Genomic DNA, 19,213 nt, shown 5'->3' with positions numbered 1-19,213 from the left:
TTTCTTCTACTTAGGGGCCGATTCCGATGACAGACGGAAGGGCTTCGACCAACGGTCCGCATCGGAAGATGCAGTTTGTATTCCTTTCTGACTGAGCAATTCTGATTGGCTCAGTCGGAAAGGAATCCACCTCGGATTTCTGGACGGCTTTCGACAGACTCAGAGAGCCCGTCCGCCCTCCGAAAATCCTTCAGTACTCCCCCGGCTGCCTCTTTACGACCGAGGGAGTACGATGGCAATTTTTTACTGCCTTTTCATGCCGCTCTTTCCGGCACGAAAAGGCAGTTGGAAACGGTCTTTTGGGGCCCCCAGTAGGGCCCCCATGGGTGCGAGGCCGCTGAATGGCGGCCTGGGGGCACATATGGTGCCCCTCTGTTGATCCCTGCACCCGTGGCAGGTGCCTAGGAGTGCCGGCCACAGGGTGCGGGGATGAACTGCACCCCTCCATTTCACAATGCGGGCATGCATTCCGCTTGGAATGCATGCTCCCATTGTGCAACATACGAGTGCGACCGAACAGGGTTTGGTCGCATCGTACTTACAGGGCCGTAACCGACGACAGTAGGTCGGTTGGCTACGGTTCCTGACCGATGTCGGACGGACTCAGGTCCATCTGACATGGGAATCGGCTCATCCGACCCTCGGTCTAGGTCCATTCTCTTCCTGCAACTCCGCTGTGCCATCTCTTGTCTCCAGACATCGAATTCCTCCTTGCTGCCCGCTCCAACTGGGACCAGACTGCCTGCAACCACCGGAACCTTTCTTAGCCGTTTTTGTTCTTAATTTTTTTCCTGTTGTGCCACTGTTATTTCACTTCTCCCGGGGTCAGCTAAATGGCCAAAAAATACCTCAATTCGGTATTGTCCTCTTTCCTAGAGACCCACAACCTCCTCCACCAGTCCCAGACAGGCTTCTGACCTCGCCAGTGACCTGAAACAGCCTTGCTATCAGTCGTGGAAGAGTCAAGAAAGATAGTCAACCTTGGAGGCACTGCAGTGGTCCTTCTTCTGGACCTCAGCACGGCCTTCGACACAGTAAACCTTCATATCCTGTCTACAGACTCAGAAAACTGTGAGTCACTGCTCTGTCATGGCTTCAGTCCTTTCCGAGTAACAGATCCTTCCAGGTCTTTGACAACGAGGTAACCTCCAAGCAGATGCCCCTTTGTTGCGGAGTACCACAGGGATCATCACTGAGTCCCACCTTATTTAACGTTTACACGTGCTCCCTAGCAGAGGTGGTATTACCTTTTGGGGTACACATAGTCCCGTACGCAGATGACACGCAACTTGTGATTGGGCTTAATAGAGCCGAATGATCCCCCTCCAGTCTGTGCCCATGCTTAGAAGAAATTTCCAACTGGATGAATGAGTCCTTCCTGAAACTGAATGGGGAAAAAAGCGAGGTGATGATCTTGGGGAATCGTTCCCCCCTTGATCTAAACTCAATCTGGCTGACCAATCTCGGGCCGGCTCCCACCCCTAAGACCCAGTTAAAAAGCCTGGGTGTCTGGGTTGACCAGGACCTCACCTTTAATGTACAAGCACGGAAGACGGCGGCCACGTGCTATGGTATCCTGAAAATGATTCGGAAAGTTCTTGCCCTTCTTCCTTTCCAGGCAAGAAAAATCATGGTCCAGGCCCTCATCTTGTCCCGGTTGGACTATGGGAACGCCCTTTATCTGGGTGCTCCTATCGCAACCCTTTCCAAACTACAGACTATACAAAATTGGGCAGCCAGACTTCTTTTGGGCACTCCTAAACATCACTCAGCTAAACCTGCTCTGAAATCACTCCACTGGCTCTTTAGAGAGAGTTAATTTCAAAGCCTTGTGCATTGTTCACAAGTCTTTAGCTGGAATAGGCCCCGCCATTCTCCACACTACCATTCAGTCCTACCAGCCCAACAGAAGTGTTCGCTCAGAGACTATGAACCTTGTCATTGTCCCCAGGATCAAGAAAGACAGAAGTGGTGTTGGCTATTCTCATTTAACGCAGCTAAGCTCTGGAACTCCCTCCCACCCCATCTACAAAAGGAAACCAACAACTTTACCTTCCGTAAACTGCTAAAGACTTTGTTATTCCCTTAGCTGGTGAAACTCCGTACAACTGCTGCTACTAGCGCTGGAACACCTCCGGGTAGCCATGTGCTATACTAATGTTTTTTTCATTTCATTTCATTTCGTTATTGTGCCCATCTGTGTCTTGCTCTAATTCCATAATTTTTATTTTCTCGTGCCTGCCTGTTCCTTTCGCCTTTCGTCGCTGCTGCCCCTGCGGCCCCTCCCCCTGGAATTCCCCCCAGAATTCCCCCTGGAATCCCCCCCCCGGAATTCCCCCGTATCCGCCTCCCAGCATTTCCTCCCTCCCACCTCCCCTACTTAATAGCAGCCGCTGCAAGGTCGCGCAATGGACACGCGCAGGGGCCACGCGGTCGGCACGCCAAAGGCAACCCCGTCTGCGCCCGTTCAGGACCCGACCGTGGCCAGTGCCAGGAACCCTGGACCGCCCACTACCCATCGCTACGACACCACCACCCTCCTCGCACTCAACCCTGGAAGACTTGGAGAATGCCAACAGGCCTCATTGAACATGACCAACGGCCAGTTCTCCTGCCTCCACTGCTGCCAGACCCACACTGCCAGCCCGGCCTACAACACCGCCAATGCTAGCACCGGCGACACCCTAAAATGCATCCTCCTCAACGTACGCTCCGTACACAAACACGCCATAGAAATCTGGAACCTACTTGACTCTCTCTCGCCCGACATCGCCTTCTTCACAGATACCTGGACAAATGCATCCTTCGCCCCCGACATCAGCACCGCCATCCCAGATGGATACAAGATCCAGAGGAAAGACCGCCCCAATAACCCAGGAGGGGGCCTCCCCATCACCCATAAGAGCACCCTCCGCCTCACCACCTCCAGCGAAACCTTCCCCTCCGCCAAACACCTGCACTTCCAGATCCAGACCACCCCCAAAGCCACACTCCAAGGAACTGTCATCTACAGACAACCCGGCCCCCGAACACCCTTCGCCACCACCATCACCGACTTCATCACACCCCATGCCATTGCCTCAACAAACTACATACTCATTGGAGACCTAAACTTCCACCTCGACAACCCCAACTCCACTATCCTTTGTGACAACTCGCCAGCGTCGGACTTAAACAACTCATCAACACACTGACCCACAGAGCAGGACACATCCTCGACCCCATTTTCACGGCAGGAAACAGCGTCCAATTCAGCCACACAACGCAGCTGCTATGTACCGACCTCCACTGCGTACACTTCGCCATCAACAAACCCAAGGCACCCAAACCAGCCCCATGCTCACCATGAAGGAACTGGAGCAATGTTACCAGCGAGCAACTTAACTCCACCCTCACCCGAGAAAACCACACCTAGGGCACCCGACGCAAATGACGCAGCCAGAGAACTCCACACCTGGATCTCCAACTGCGCAGACGAGCTCGCCCGCTATGCAACTCCGACAGACAACGCCCATGGAAAGCCACCTGGTTCTCACCGCTCTCCATGAAGCCAGACGTACCTGCAGACGCCTGGAGAAGAACTGGAGAAACACCAAGACAACCAAAAATCACACCACCTAGAAGGACACCATGATGGGCTACCACAACCAGATCAGAGCCACCAAGAGGAACTTTATCTACAACAAAATCCTGGCCAACTCCACCAACTCCAAGGAACTTTTCAGTGTCATTCAAGAATTCACCAACCCACGCAGCAGAGCCACAGACATCACCCATTCTTAAAACCGCTGCGACAAGCTTGGAACCTATTCCCAACTCAAGATAAAAAAAACCTCTACGACAACTTCATCGACTATCCACCAGGCGCCACAGAGGGTCCCCCACTCCCCAGAAACACCAGCCAGCCCACCATCTCCAACTGGACACCGATCACGGCCGAAGACACCGCCTCGACCATGAAAAGCATCCATTCGGGGGCCCCCACTGGCCCCTGCCCCCCTCACATCTACCACAGAGCCGCAGCCACCATCGCACCCAAATTACAACGCACCATCAACACCACCTTCAAAACAAGCACCTTCCCAGATGACTGGAAGCACGCAAAAGTCACACCCCTGCTCAAGAAGCCCACAGCTGACCCCATGGACCTCAAGAACTATCGGCCCATCTCGCTCCTTCCTTTTGCAGCCAAAGTTGCAGAGTAAACAGTCAACAGGAAACTGACACGATTCATTGAAGAGAACGCCATCCTCGACCCGTCCCAATCCGGATTCCGAAGCAACCACAGCACAGAGAATGCCCTACTCGCTGACACAGACGACATCCGCACTGTCCTGGACCAAGGCCACTCCGCAGCCCTCATCCTACTCGACCTATCAGCGGCCTTCAACACCGTCTCCCACCGCACACTAGTCGCCAGACTACACAACGCCGGCATACAAGGGACAGCCCTGGACTGTATCCGATCATTCCTCACTGGAAGAAGCCAAAGGATCAGACTCCCACCCTTCCTCTCCGTCCCCACGAAAATGACCTGCGGAGTCCCACAGGGTTCATCACTGAGACCCACCCTCTTCAACATCTACATGGCCCCTCTTGCAGCCATTGTCCGACAACACATCCTCAACATCGTATCCTACGTCGACAACACCCAGCTCATCCTCAACAGACTGGACTATGGAAACGCACTCCACGCCGGCATCAACAAGTCTCTACTCCACAAACTCCAGACAATGCAGAACACCGCTTCCAGACTCGTCCTCGGCATCCCCCGACACGAGCACATCAGCCAACACCTACAAAGTCTCCACTGGCTCCCCGTGGCGAAAAGAGTCGCTATGCAACTCCGACAGACAACGCCCATGGAAAGCCACCTGGTTCTCACCGCTCTCCATGAAGCCAGACGTACCTGCAGACGCCTGGAGAAGAACTGGAGAAACACCAAGACAACCAAAAATCACACCACCTAGAAGGACACCATGATGGGCTACCACAACCAGATCAGAGCCACCAAGAGGAACTTTATCTACAACAAAATCCTGGCCAACACCACCAACTCCAAGGAACTTTTCAGTGTCATTCAAGAATTCACCAACCCACGCAGCACAGCCACAGACATCACCCATTCTTAAAACCGCTGCGACAAGCTTGGAACCTATTCCCAACTCAAGATAAAAAAAACCTCTACGACAACTTCATCGACTATCCACCAGGCGCCACAGAGGGTCCCCCACCCCCCAGAAACACCAGCCAGCCCACCATCTCCAACTGGACACCGATCACGGCCGAAGACACCGCCTCGACCATGAAAAGCATCCATTCGGGGGCCCCCACTGGCCCCTGCCCCCCTCACATCTACCACAGAGCCGCAGCCACCATCGCACCCAAATTACAACGCACCATCAACACCACCTTCAAAACAAGCACCTTCCCAGATGACTGGAAGCACGCAAAAGTCACACCCCTGCTCAAGAAGCCCACAGCTGACCCCATGGACCTCAAGAACTATCGGCCCATGTCGCTCCTACCTTTTGCAGCCAAAGTTGCAGAGTAAACAGTCAACAGGAAACTGACACGATTCATTGAAGAGAACGCCATCCTCGACCCGTCCCAATCCGGATTCCGAAGCAACCACAGCACAGAGAATGCCCTACTCGCTGACACAGACGACATCCGCACTGTCCTGGACCAAGGCCACTCCGCAGCCCTCATCCTACTCGACCTATCAGCGGCCTTCAACACCGTCTCCCACCGCACACTAGTCGCCAGACTACACAACGCCGGCATACAAGGGACAGCCCTGGACTGTATCCGATCATTCCTCACTGGAAGAAGCCAAAGGATCAGACTCCCACCCTTCCTCTCCGTCCCCATGAAAATGACCTGCGGAGTCCCACAGGGTTCATCACTGAGACCCACCCTCTTCAACATCTACATGGCCCCTCTTGCAGCCATGTTCCGACAACACATCCTCAACATCGTATCCTACGTCGACAACACCCAGCTCATCCTCAACAGACTGGACTATGGAAACGCACTCCACGCCGGCATCAACAAGTCTCTACTCCACAAACTCCAGACAATGCAGAACACCGCTTCCAGACTCGTCCTCGGCATCCCCCGACACGAGCACATCAGCCAACACCTACAAAGTCTCCACTGGCTTCCCGTGGCGAAAAGAGTCACTTTCAAAATCCCCGCCCACGCCTACAAATGCCTACACAACAATGGACCCAAATATCTCAACAACAGAATCAACTTCCATGTACCCAAAAGAAACCTCCGATCTTCCAACCTCGCACTGGCCGAAACCCCGCGCATCCACAGAGCCAGAGCAGGCAGAAGATCCTTCTGTCACATTGCAGCCATGACCTGGAACGAGCTACCGGCAGACATCAGACGAGCCCCCTCCCTGAACACCTTCAGGAAGACCCTCAAGACCTGGCTCTTCTGCTAAACAGATCTGCGTACTCCCCCCCTCCCAGTGCCTTGAGACCCTCACGGGTGAGTAGCATGCTTAGAATTCCTTTATCGATTGATTAGTGCCTACCTTAAGAAGGCATTTTTTGGCACAAAGGCCTGTCTAATAATTTTTGTAGATAGAGGTTTGCACTAAAAAACATGGGTGTCAACATGGGAACACCAACGTATCACCCATTGGATGCCCTCTATACACAAATTAGTGCAAACCAGCACAATTCACTTTATGTTTTACTTTAAGCTATTTTCCAGTGCAAAAAAATTAAATGTGTTGTGCTGTAAAGTAAATACTTTACCAACACTTTGCATCACCTTCTGTCAGATTGTTGAGCATTGATAAATTTGCCCTAAGTGTGCTCGGGTATGGGCGGCACTGGCAGTATAAGCATTTATTCCTTGCAGAGCACAGATACTACATGTTCAGAGGTCATGCCCGCTTCTGTCACCTATACAGCACTAATACACCAGTCATAGCCTGGGGAGGAGCAGATCTCCCTGTTTCTCACACACCCAAAGTCACGCATCTTGAAAAGGGTATTTTTCTCACAGAAGAGCATGCATTGTATCAAAAGCATAACCTACCCTGACACAATATGTGCAGCAGTAGTGCCAGCTTCCATCACAGGCAGAACGGGTGATGTATTTTCAGCAGCAGTGCCAGTGTGCTTCACGCACATAGGGGGCATATGTACAATTGAAGTGGCACAGCGCGGCATTAGCTTCCTTGGCTTTATGCCGTACTCCGCTAATTCTGAAACACAGGGCTGCACCATATTTACAACAATATGGTGCAGCCCTGCATTTTCCCCTGCGATGGGGCTAAATTTAGCCACCTAGCGCCAACGCAGACACTCTTGCACCACAGTGCAAAGGTGCCGCATTGCAGGAGAGATTGTTCATGTGCAGGAAGGTGTCCCTTCCTGCACATAAACAATCGGAAATGGTGTTTTGTAACTTCTATGTGTGCTGCTTAATGCAGCACACATGGAAGTTGCAAAACATAATTTTTGTTAATGATTGTTTATGTGCAGGAAGGGACATCTTTCTGCACATTAACAACCAATGGCCTTTTGCTTTTTCTATGTGTGCTGCACAACGTACAACATTTCTCCTTGTTGTGCCAGGGTAAAACCAGGTTTTCCCTGGTCTTAATTTAGGCGCGGCTCCATATTTATGCCACCCTTGTAAATATGGGGCAGCGTCAAATTCAGTGGCTGTTGCGGTGGAAAGCCCACCACAACACCCATTGCATCCATCAAGTGCAAGTCCAATTTGTAGACCCGATTTCCGACCGACTCATACTGCTGTACGAGCGAGCAAGTATGATGCGTTTTAAGCCTCGCGCTACGACCGACCCATACCCGTCAGCAATGCCTTCCGAGCGACTTCAAAATGGCCAGCGCGTACAGCTCAATGTGTACGATTTCTGACCGAGCGATTGCGATGCGCCTTTCGAGCAGCCGGAGCGAGTCAGAGCCTCCGACTCAAAAAAGCTCTCGGAAGCGGACTTTGTTGGTCTGCGGCCGACCCCCCTTCACCCGGGGCTCTACGACTCGGCCAGTGGGGGAGACCCAGGGGTCTCCTCCTTCATATGCATGCACGGTGCGGGGTGCACCGAGGCGACCCTACAACAGGGGAAGCCCTTTACAGAGACCTGCCTTTTTCTTCAATAGGACCCTATGTACACTCTGTTCAACAGGCTCCCATTCACCCCAATGGGGCTCCGAGCGACCCACGTCCGTCAGCGCTGAATTGCATTGTACTTGGTCGCTCGGAGCCCCCAGCAGCCCGAGTCACTCGGAAAGCTCTACAGGCGCAAGTCGGCAGTAGGGCTTTCCCAGGAAGATCGGAATCGGGCCCTAAGTATAGCGTGAAAGGGTGCCTTATTTACAAGGTAGCGTTAAGCCACATTAAGTGCCTTAACGCTGCCTTGTAAATAAGGCGAAGTCTTTATCGCCACCACAATGTCATGAAAAGTGACGCTGTGGTGACGATAAGGGCTTGTAAATATGCCCCACAGAGTAAAAGCATTGACAACAAGAGAAAAAATCCCTCTCACAGAGCAAATACTGACCAGGCACCAACAGTGCACGTGTCTCTGGGATACGAAGCGCGTACAGACTAAGCACTAATCTGTCTGATAACATCTACGTTGAAGGTGGCAGGCAGCATTGAAAGAAGGGTAGATAGACTTGGAGCACCCAAGTGGCACTTCAGATGCCTACGAGCGACTGACCACTCACTTCCAGGAAGGAGGGATCAGGATCTTCAAGGGTAGACCATTTCCACAACTAGTCACAGAAATTATGGGACATTTCACCCTTCCAGCATGCCTTAACAATCGACCATTCCATCACTGTTTCCGTTAAAGAGTATTAAATAGCTTTCTGATTGTCTCGCCGTTTTTTTCACTTTGTAAAGTCGTTTAGTTAAGCAAACAGATGCAATCTGTTGGGTTTAGATTATTTTTTCAGAGGGAAGACTCGCTTTCATGTACCTCTAACCTGATTCATGCAAGTTGGCAGGTATGGAAGGCGCACCCTGCACCGCCTTCCCAAGGTCAGGCAGTGACAACATTGCCGACAGCAGCAACTTCCGCTCCAACATGTCAATACGGGACATTGCGTAAAGGTAATCACTCTGAAATGCTGCAATGGGGTGAATTGCGGTTACTGCAATGCGGCCGCACTCTTCATAGGAGGACAGGAAAGGAAGCGGAAACAGATGATGCATTTATGAATGTGTCAGGTAAGGCGCACTTCTTGAAACATTTCTACATAACTTTGGCGAACCTGCAGCTCCACCCAAACACAAAGAACGGAAGCTGAGGTGAACGTAAGGAGGCCCGACTAGCTCCAAGTCTGCAGCTGAGGCAAAATGGAAGGAAAAGGAACTGAAATAATAATACGCAATGAAAAATAATGCATCCAAAAATACAGCTACTTAAAAGCTGCATAGATTGTGAACTACTGCTCCACTGTTGACATTCACGACGTGAAGGATCCCGGTTATATTTATATATTTTTACTCACACTACACCTAAGGAGGAGATGCGCTTCTGTTCTTTCCTTCTTTTCTCTGTGTTAGCTCAGTAAACATTTGTTTGTTAAACATAAAACCTGCCTGCCAGTTGCTACAGTGATTAGGTTTTAGCACAGTCATGGTTCATGTTCCAGATTAGAACATTGGAATGTTGAGAGCTCCATTGAAGACAATGGAGTAGGCGGGGCTAATAATGGCTGACATAATAATGGCTCCATCATTCCATGTTTTTCCCTTTTTAATTTGTAAAAGTTAACCCTTGGGTGGAATGTTCTAATTGCCTTGGAGCCCTTCTGCCTCGGGCCTTACCAGTTGTAAAAGGCCCTCTTCCTCGTTAACTCGGGTTCAGGGCCTTTAACAATCGGTACAGCCTCAGCAGCAGGCTATAAGGCTTTATGGAAGTTGTGCCCAGCCTGCCACATCATTATAATCTAAACCTGCAGCACAGCAGAAGAGAGACTTTGAATATACTCTGATGATCTATGGACTTTACAGAGATAATGTAGTGGATATTAACATATGTTGGGCTACGCTGGCTACAATACAAATACATTTATTCATGTGTTATTATGTATTTCCTTCCATAGAGACAGGATATGGAGACTCCACCGCGTCAGGTAAGACATTTTTTTACATTTATAGAGCTTGAAGTAAGGATTCTGCAGAGTTTCCCAGATTTTCATGATTCAAGATACCGTTCAAATTGTTAGTGCTAACTAAGTGACTCGTTGCTACCGGCATATTACAAAAAACTTACAATAAAGAACCCCATTTTCCACACAAGGGTCTAGGCGTACAATAGAATTGTAAATTATGAACCAGTTTGCAGCTAAGAGACCTCACCTACACAAAGATGCTGAGGAGGCAAGATCTTTAAGTTACTTATGTCTAGTTATCAAACATGGGCTTCATTATTACACAGTACAGTAGGGAGAAGCCAAATCCAAATCTCTAACCTGCAACTACTGGCAACTCTTTCAAATTCTACCTGCACTTTTATCCCAGTGAAGCTGAAATGGGAAACATCACGTGCTATAAAGGTATGGAATGGCCTTGTTTATGTTCCTGATGACAGCAACATGATCCATTCAAGATGGCGTCTGCAGCTCTGCGACACCCCAAGTATGCGTGTGTGCATGGGCGAGTAGTCCAGCTAGAATGCAAGTTGAGCGTGTGTATGAGTCTTCCCTGCCATCCATGTCTTATGAGTTATGACCGACTTTGTCTCTCCCATAAGGGTCAGGCCCACATAAGAACTGGTGATGCGTTTACATAGGACTTACCTGAGCGTGTACGGACATCTGTTCTACCTTGTAGAAGGTGCTGGCACCTCACACAGGTGTCTTACCTTGGTAGTGCTGTACCCGTATGCTGGCAAATGGCTCCATCAATGACGTATGCCCATAATTAGTGTCAGATGCATTCCACCACTCTATCCTGACTATCAACTTTTATTATTATTATTACTATTATTACTACTATTATTATTATTATTATTATTATTATAAAGCGTGCACCTACCCAAAAGGGGTTTCCCGGCACTGAGCAAAGGAAAAAAGAAATCCAGTTTAATAGCTTAAAATGACCAATTATTTGAGGTGGGGGCTGTGGGTGGTTGGTACAGGAATCCGATCGAGCTCACAGACAGCACCAGGAGGCGGTTGAGACTGTGTCATTCTGTGACTAAGATGTAAACCAGATGATGCTGACACCGCTGGGCACTGGGTCACATAATTATAAGAAGGTGCTGCAGACAATTCACAAAAATGTGGCACAAAAGGTAATACGGGGCCGTATCCGTCTCTTGGCTCGATCACTGGTGAGATTTGGCAAATCCAAGACCACCCAGCTAACCGAAGCCCATTATCATACATAGTTTTGCTTGAGAGTGCATTTAAAGTGTTTGCAGTAAAGGACACGGGTGTGTGAAGGAGGTGTGCTTGAAGGTGCAGCAACACTATTTTGATGGTCGGGTTTATAGGGTATTGCACTGCACCGACAACAATTTATTGGGGGCCAGCTGCAAAAACATACTTCTGAAAATCGAAACCGTATAAAAAGCTGTTTAGGCTGAAATTACTCGTTTTTACAACAATGGTTATGCGTCCGTGACGAAAAGTGAGGCTCTAGTCAGTGTGCCAGAAGTGCCATTCATTGTAAGAATCATTTCAACTTAAAAAAAAAAATCCCGATACCCCACCACAGCTTTTAGTCCTTAGGGAGCACCAGGAGACTGATAAGGGCCGAATGCAACGTGTAATCCTGGGATGTCACTGGGAACAAAATAAGCCCTTCCAATTGGCCGCCCTTGGAGTAAGATCAAAAGAGCATCCTTCACCTGGGCACTTGTACTGTTACTTACCAGGAAGTCGGGCAAGCTAGATGCTCCATTTCGTTAATAATTAGTAATACCCCCGTGACATCTGCTGAGAACTGTACAATTGATTTCCTTTTGTGATAAAAAACATTACGTAATCATTATGATAGGGATGTAGCTATCGATTAGAAATAGACTTGTTCCAACCTTGTAGTGCACACGCTTAGTTAATGTTCACGTTCCTTATTGTCCTCCATAGTTCTTTTCCTCTTGATTGTGTACAATAGGTCATTTCCGTTTCATGGAGGCCACCCTTTCTAATGCTTTTTCCAGATTTCAAACACAGTGAGGTCCATTGCCATCCAAAGTCCAGCAATGATAATTCTTAGGATACTAGTTACAATCATTATCACTGTTTGGTTAGCCCTGGATTTCAGTGTGAATTTAAAACACTTATTGACTGACTCCGCCCCAGTTTGTAACCCATTATTGAGAACTCAGTGGCATCCTGAACCCAAATGGGGGGTGGTCAAATTCAGCTTTGTGTGAATGGCAGAATATGTCTCCTAGCCTCTATGGCAGTGCTTTAAATGGGATGATAATGGTGGCTAGGGGCTGTGAAGGAGGCATGGACTAATACATGTGCACTAGAAATCCTGTACTTGACAGAGAATAACGCAAATCGCCAGGTAACAAGATATTTATTTAACATTTAATTGGCAAAGTTTTCCTGAGCCATAAACAATAAAAGCATGGTAAGCAGCTGTTTGGTTGACAGTTTATGACATAACATCTCCCCTGGCACTTCTTTTAAATGTGATTCTTCGGACCCGGTATTATAATAATTGTAAAAAATGTGCTATTTATGCAGGGCACTGATAGCTCTGCTGCTCTGGCTATTCTAGAATGAATACATTACCTGAACTTCCCCAGTCGTTTACCTCATTACATGCTTTCTCAGTGAGAGCAGTCTTTGTACTCATTTATTTATTTACAGTTTTGATACAGCCCAACACTCATCCCGCGTGAAACTTTGATAAAATGCCAGTTTGAGAATAGATATGCTTCTCTCGGGGTGTTGCATTAAAAGTTCGTGCACAGCATGTCAAGAGCAACCACCTGCAGCAGACTAGCACACCAAACCTCTAAATCACTAAAATTATTTTAACAACTTCGATTAGTTTTTTTTGCCACTCAGACAATTGAACTGAGCCAGTTTTTTGGGTGGATTTAGTGTCTTTTTTAGACTGTGAATTCCAGTGGTTTTCAATACCATAAGTATTTTATTTGGTGCCACTCATGATTAGGCAACACGAAAAGTGAAGGATGGAATGCTTGAAGTAAGCTAAATCACTAGAAATGATTTTAACTACGTCAGTGATTTATTTTGTTTGCAACTGTAAATTATCAGTGTGACCACTCCTCAAGTCCCAAATTACAGTCAGTTGTACTGCTTACCCTGCTCTAGAACATAGCTTAGTGTAATATATAAAAGGTACTGTAGGAAGGTGGAATCTGACTGCATGGTTGCCCCCACTTTTTTTCCTGGTGTTTGGATGGTTTTTGACTAGTCTGGCTGGGATCCTGCTATCCAGGACCCCAGCCTATCTGCTTACTCCCTTAAATGACATGGAGTGTATATTAGATGCACCAGTGATTGGATACTGTGGTACCTTATGAGCCCCTAGTATATGGTACCTTAGGTACCAAGGGCATAGGTACTTCACAGGCCTACCAGGGGCTGAAGCATGTATTATGCCACCCCTCGGAAGCAGACTAAATCTGACACCACAGGCCTGCTACTGAAGCCTGGGCGAGGTAGTGTTAGCACTCCTCACAGAGATATAGGTTCCCTATATCTCACCTTTCACACACATATAAGCCAATCAGACACCCCTAAGGCAGGCCCTATCAATCCTGAGGGCAGGGTGCTTGGTTTACATGTGAGGGGGTGCCTCTGCCTGAGAAGGGCCCCTCTGCAGCCCTCAGAGTCTATTCTCTGTGGCTGTTTATGAACGCATTTAAACCATATACTCTTAAGTGCGTTATAACCTAGCGGTAAATGCTAACTTTGGGATGGCTGCATCAAAACATGTTGTGTTTGGTGTCAAACGCCTTGGAATCATACCCCCACACCAGTAACTGGTGTGGGAGTATGATCCCACCCTTCTAGAGGGATAGATATGTACCTACTGTGGAAACACGGTAGAAATCTGAAAGAGCCTGGCATCACAAAATAGATGCCACCAGCACAGCCGCTGGGCTGCCCTCCTGCTGCTGACCGGAACTCGCAGTGGAGGAGGCCCAAAAATAGGCATCCTGTCACAGGGAGGTGTCACCACCTTCCAGACAGGCTTTAGTGTATTGGGACTGGGTGGGTGCACTACTAGAGTGCTTTGAAGTCCTGCACTAGGGGAGCAGTAGGCTTCTCTGTGCATATGCCAGCTCAAACCGGTTCAGGGGCTACCTGCCCCTGCTCTGGCACGAAACTGGACTAAGGGAAGTGGGTGTAACCACCCACTCCCCTGACCCTCCCAAAGGAGTGGTCATAGAGCTAGTCCTTCCCTTTCCTTTTGTATAAGATAGGGAACCCTTGCCATTGCAAGTTAGATATCCCTGGACGACGCTCTACAAGAAGAATCCTGGACCTTCGACATTCCACTACCTTTGGAAGACTGAAGAATCTTCCTTGGAGTCAAGGAGTGACTCCCTGCTTGGCAGGTACCAAAACTTTGAATCAAAGGTCGCAAACTTTCCCGCTCCCGCCAGAGTCCAAAGTCCCTGCAGCCCCAGAAGTGAATTTCCTGACTTCCCGACGGCCATTGTGAGTCCCCAGCAGAGCTGAGGCGAGTGGACCCCACGAGTGACCAGGAACAGCAATACCCGGGTACCGTGCACAATGTCGAGTGCAACCCCTTCACGATGTTCCACGAACTTGTGCAGTGGACCACGTACGGACCAAGCCTCCAGCAGGATTTCCACTGAAGATCAGTGACCTACCTCATCCCGAGTGACTGTGGGCTCCTGTAAAGTGGATCCTCGTGAGGCGTCTTTGCGATCCCTTGCTCGTTGGCTTGTGGGTCCCCTGAACACTTTCTTATCAAACCAACGGACTCCCCTGGTTGCTCCAGGCCTGCCCTCACTTACCTTCGCTGGGTGAGTCCCTCAGACCTTGCTGGTCTGCACCGCTGACTTTCTTCACTTTCCATGGGATTTGCTGTTGCCAAGGCTTGTTAACTTCATTCCAGTTGCCGACACCTCAGTAAGCTGCAGACATCGTGGGACACTCCGAATCCAGCCCCTGGTTGTCGTCAACACCTCCTGGACCTCGTGGCTGAAGAGTCAAAACACCCGTGATCACCTGAAATCACCCGACGACTGTGGGCATCCATCTTCTTGGGCCCGGGTCACTGGCAAGTGACTTTGAACACTGTCTCCTCTGCTTTCAGGTCTTCTTTCTTCTGAATCCATCCATGGATTCCACCGGACACTTCTCCAGTCTTCACAAGCAGCAAGTCGTCTTTGGCTCCCATTGAAATCGACGCCGCAACCCAACACTAAAAGACACCTATGCACCCGGCTTCCCTGGGTGAGGTAACTCATGCACTCCGGTGCTCCTGTGTGTGTTAGCTCTCGAACTACTTACCCTGTAAGTGACTTGCTTGTAGACTCTCCCGAAGTACCCTAGAACTTTAAAATTCCAACCGCAACTTGCTCCATTGAAGTCAATAGGGAACCCGCGGCTGTGTTCTCACACTGCACGCGTCTCCCGTGGATCCTTTACTTACCTGCCTTGGGTGGATTAGTGAGGCCCCAGCAATTCTGAAGGCCCTAGGCCTTGTCCCCTTGCAAGTCGATATTCCTAAACCTCTTTTTTAGTATATGTTCTGGTACGCCCCTAGGGCCCCAGCCATATTTGTGCTTAATTTGTTGTGAAACGTTACTGTTTGCATATGTTCCTGACTTCTAATCTCATAAAGAGATTAGTAGAGTGTGTCTAGTAATAAATACATATATATTTTATATATATACCTGTGTGGTGTCCTTTCATTTGGTAATTCAAGAGATTATAAGGTAAAACAAGCTGCTTTACATTCCTCAGAGACTTAGCCTGAAGGCTGCTCTCCACAGCTACCACTAGGATAGCTTTCTTTAAAAGGTTGTCGTAAACCTATCTACCATAAGAGTCGAATTGGACTGGTGCAAGGTGCCACTTTAACTAGTGACCAGCATATGCCAGGCCAACTTCTCACAGGTACCCCCTAAAACTGAATTGTAGGTCCGGGAGAAGGGGGAAAAACAGAAAAATTATCTATCTGCTCCAAGAGCACTCCCACTTGACCTGTATTTCTTCAACAGCGGCTAGAAAGGCTCCCTGGGCAACCCTTTGCTATATCAATACATCAGATGCAACAATATTTTATTCATATACATGCTGTTTTTCATTTAGAAAATTAATGTTTTTCAATTTTTGTTCAGAGAATAAAAGAAGAAAAAAAATTGAATAAAATGAGTTTTATTCATACAGAACAGCATGTATATGAATAAAACATTGTTATATCTAATGTATTGATATTGCAAAGGGTTGCCAGGGAGCTTTTCTAGCCGCTGTTGTAGAAATACAGGTTAAGTGGAAGTGCTCTTGGAGCATATAGATAATTTTTTTAGGACATAGCTTACACACATTGGCAAAGCCAATAGCTCTGGCTTGCATTTGCAATCCTTTGACCTATTGTCATTGTAAATGATAATGGCTTTTATTGATGTGTTTTGAAAACCAGCAAGCGGTGCGTAAACATGCAATTGAACTTAAAGTCCTTACTTACGCTTGCAGGTTATCAAAACAAATAAATAAAAGGCACTGTCATTTGCAATGCCAATAGCTCAAACTCGCTAATGCGAGACCAATTGCATTGCAAATGCTTGTTTAATTATATCAGTTGCAGAGAAGTCATCTGTCTTGTAGTCTGTCTGGTTAGTTCACCAGGTGTATAGTAAATATGAAGCATAGTTAATAAATATTGTGTCCAATGTTTGACAGGTATGAATGTGCTTTTTTTAAGGTGTATAGCGGGCGTTCAAATTTCGAGACCTTCCTCTAGCAATTTGTGGCTCAATCTTCATCCAACTGTTATCTTTCGAATCCAGTTTTTATAGACTGTTGCTACCACTTTAAGGGGCTCATTAGGATGGCAGGCGGAGGCACATCTGCGGTGCTGGCGGAAAATGTCATTTTCCGCACTCCAGCAGCTGTCCTCACGCCTGACAAATTACAATGCTTTAAACAACAACGATCCCTAGAATTTTTCAAGATATATAGGAGAATAAATACAGACACGATCAGTACTATATTGAAGGGACTTGTCCAGCCGGACAGAGGTCAATTATTTACTTATACGTTAATAAACAAACATTAGTACATTAATATACTAAGTGGGACACAAGCCTGTGTCCTCTTTGAACAAAGGAAGATGTGCAAAACAAAAGGAGACAACAGGGGCTCAGGCAAAGCACATGGTTTGTTGTAGGGAGCCAATAAAAAGTTATAAGCAAACAAATCACAAAAACACTTTTCCACTTTACAATGAGCTATTTTTAGCATATAAGGCGTTATTTAAGTGTCGACGGTGTTTCGATCCATTGGGGAAATACAAGGATCATCATCAGGACAACAAGTATTATGCCTGTTGGATAGAGCCTGAATAACCGGTGGATAGGGAGCGGAAGTGGTAGTCCGGCACGGGGGAAACCACGAAATGCCGCAACGGGATAGAAAGTGGAAGCGGAGCCGCGGCAGCGTGCTCAACGGCACTAGGTTTCCGTCAATGCGACAAATTACAATGGGCAAACATAGCCAATTTCCCATCCTCCGCGGTGTAACATGAATCACCACAAATGTGCGCCCGCCACCATGGCGGTGGGAGCCAATAGAGACCCACCGCCATGCAGAATGACGTCCTGTTTGCCGTACAAATAAGGATGGCCCAAACAGCCTGTCACACTGCAGTGTCGAAATCACCCAACCAGAGACGGAGAAAGCACGACAGCAGAGCGCGAAACCAGACTCCCGGTCCCCTCCACCCGGTTCCGACCGCAATGGATCTAGCTCTACAAGCGTTTCCGGTGCTGTACCTGATCCACTACCAACAAATAATGGACCATCGCGGACAATGCCGCAGGTACGCAATCACACAACTCCGCACACAACCACAACACACAACTTCTGGGCTGACATACAGTTCCTGTCCACATCAGATACTCTGGTGGGGACAGGAACACATCCCCAAGTGTACCCACACATGTCCTAACTTTAGGAAAATCACCCCTCCGCATCCGGGTCACCCATCAAACTCGAAATCACAGCAATGTCCCGGTCACTTCACCTCAGCGGTGCAGACGCGGGAAAACCTGCGCAGAATATAGTAGGCAGGGCCAGCGCCAGGCATGGGCAGTCCACAAAGATTAACATGACCCCACCTCCACCCTTCACACACTACGCCCCACACCCATTTGGGGACATGATGTGTGCTCCTCCTGTGCCCCCCGCACAATTCATCTGCCAGGTGCAGCCAGTCCCTGCACCACACACGCCAAACAACAAGGGAGCCTGTCTTAGAAGGTGGGGCTGAAGAGGAACACCCTGCACAGAAGTTCAGGCAGGGCATTCCTCCTCCTCACTCCTCCCCTCCCCTCAGGTCAAGCAAACTGAGTCCAATCACAAAATGAAGCCTCACACTGCATATGAACATCCACTGAACTGTCCACACTGCCTGTCAAGTCACTTAGACACACCCAACACTGACACGCAGCCACATACACATACCAGATGTCAGCAGCAATGGAGGACAATAAATGGGCTAGCCAAAGGTGAAGTGGACAGTGCTGGAAAGCCATGGAGCAAACCACAAAGCATGTGTAAATCACATGCAAGAGAAGGAACATATCACACCACCCTTAGGCCATCAAATCAGACATGGGTGGCACAGTGAGTGAAAGTAAACCAAAGTGACCTCGGTTCAACAACTCAGGGAGACAACAAGGCAAGCCATGCATAGGCACAGGAATGATAGGATGTGTCTGAAGTCAAACAGTGATTGGCCATACATCTGTGTCAACTTACTTGACATGTGTATGTCATCAGCACAACACACATGGTTAATTGTCACACTCACTGACTGTCAAACCCAAGTTGGATCCTTCACACATATCCCTCCTCTACCCACCTCACACCTGCAGCACTCGACACCAGTGTTAAACACACAGAATGGTGCAAATGATGTCCTGTGAGTACACTGACAACCAATTACACGCCCTAGGGTGCATCCACAAACATCACACCCACACTCAGGGATGCCTGAGCCAATGCAGACACAA

At 48.5% G+C, this 19,213-nt stretch overlaps 1 protein-coding gene across 8 annotated transcripts in view; it reads left to right on the top strand.

The window, feature by feature from the left end:
- The window catches only part of LOC146861800 (uncharacterized), a 1,595,865-nt gene that overhangs the window by 1,256,237 nt on the left and 320,415 nt on the right, over positions 1 to 19,213 (top strand). For all 8 annotated transcript variants that reach the window (XR_014978338.1, XR_014978334.1, XR_014978336.1 and 5 more), the window contains one exon: positions 10,110 to 10,139. Coding sequence is in view for 1 of the 8 variants with exons in the window: in XM_085643197.1 (XP_085499323.1) it covers positions 10,110 to 10,139 (30 nt within the window). In the remaining 7 variants the exon portion in view is untranslated. The remainder of the gene's footprint in view (positions 1 to 10,109; positions 10,140 to 19,213) is intronic.

The sequence above is a fragment of the Triturus cristatus genome, chromosome 2_2, assembly GCF_964204655.1.
Source record: "Triturus cristatus chromosome 2_2, aTriCri1.1, whole genome shotgun sequence".
Classification (NCBI taxonomy): Eukaryota; Metazoa; Chordata; class Amphibia; order Caudata; family Salamandridae; genus Triturus; species Triturus cristatus.
Note: the sequence above shows the minus strand (reverse complement) of the source record. Positions and strands in the feature narration are given on the sequence as shown.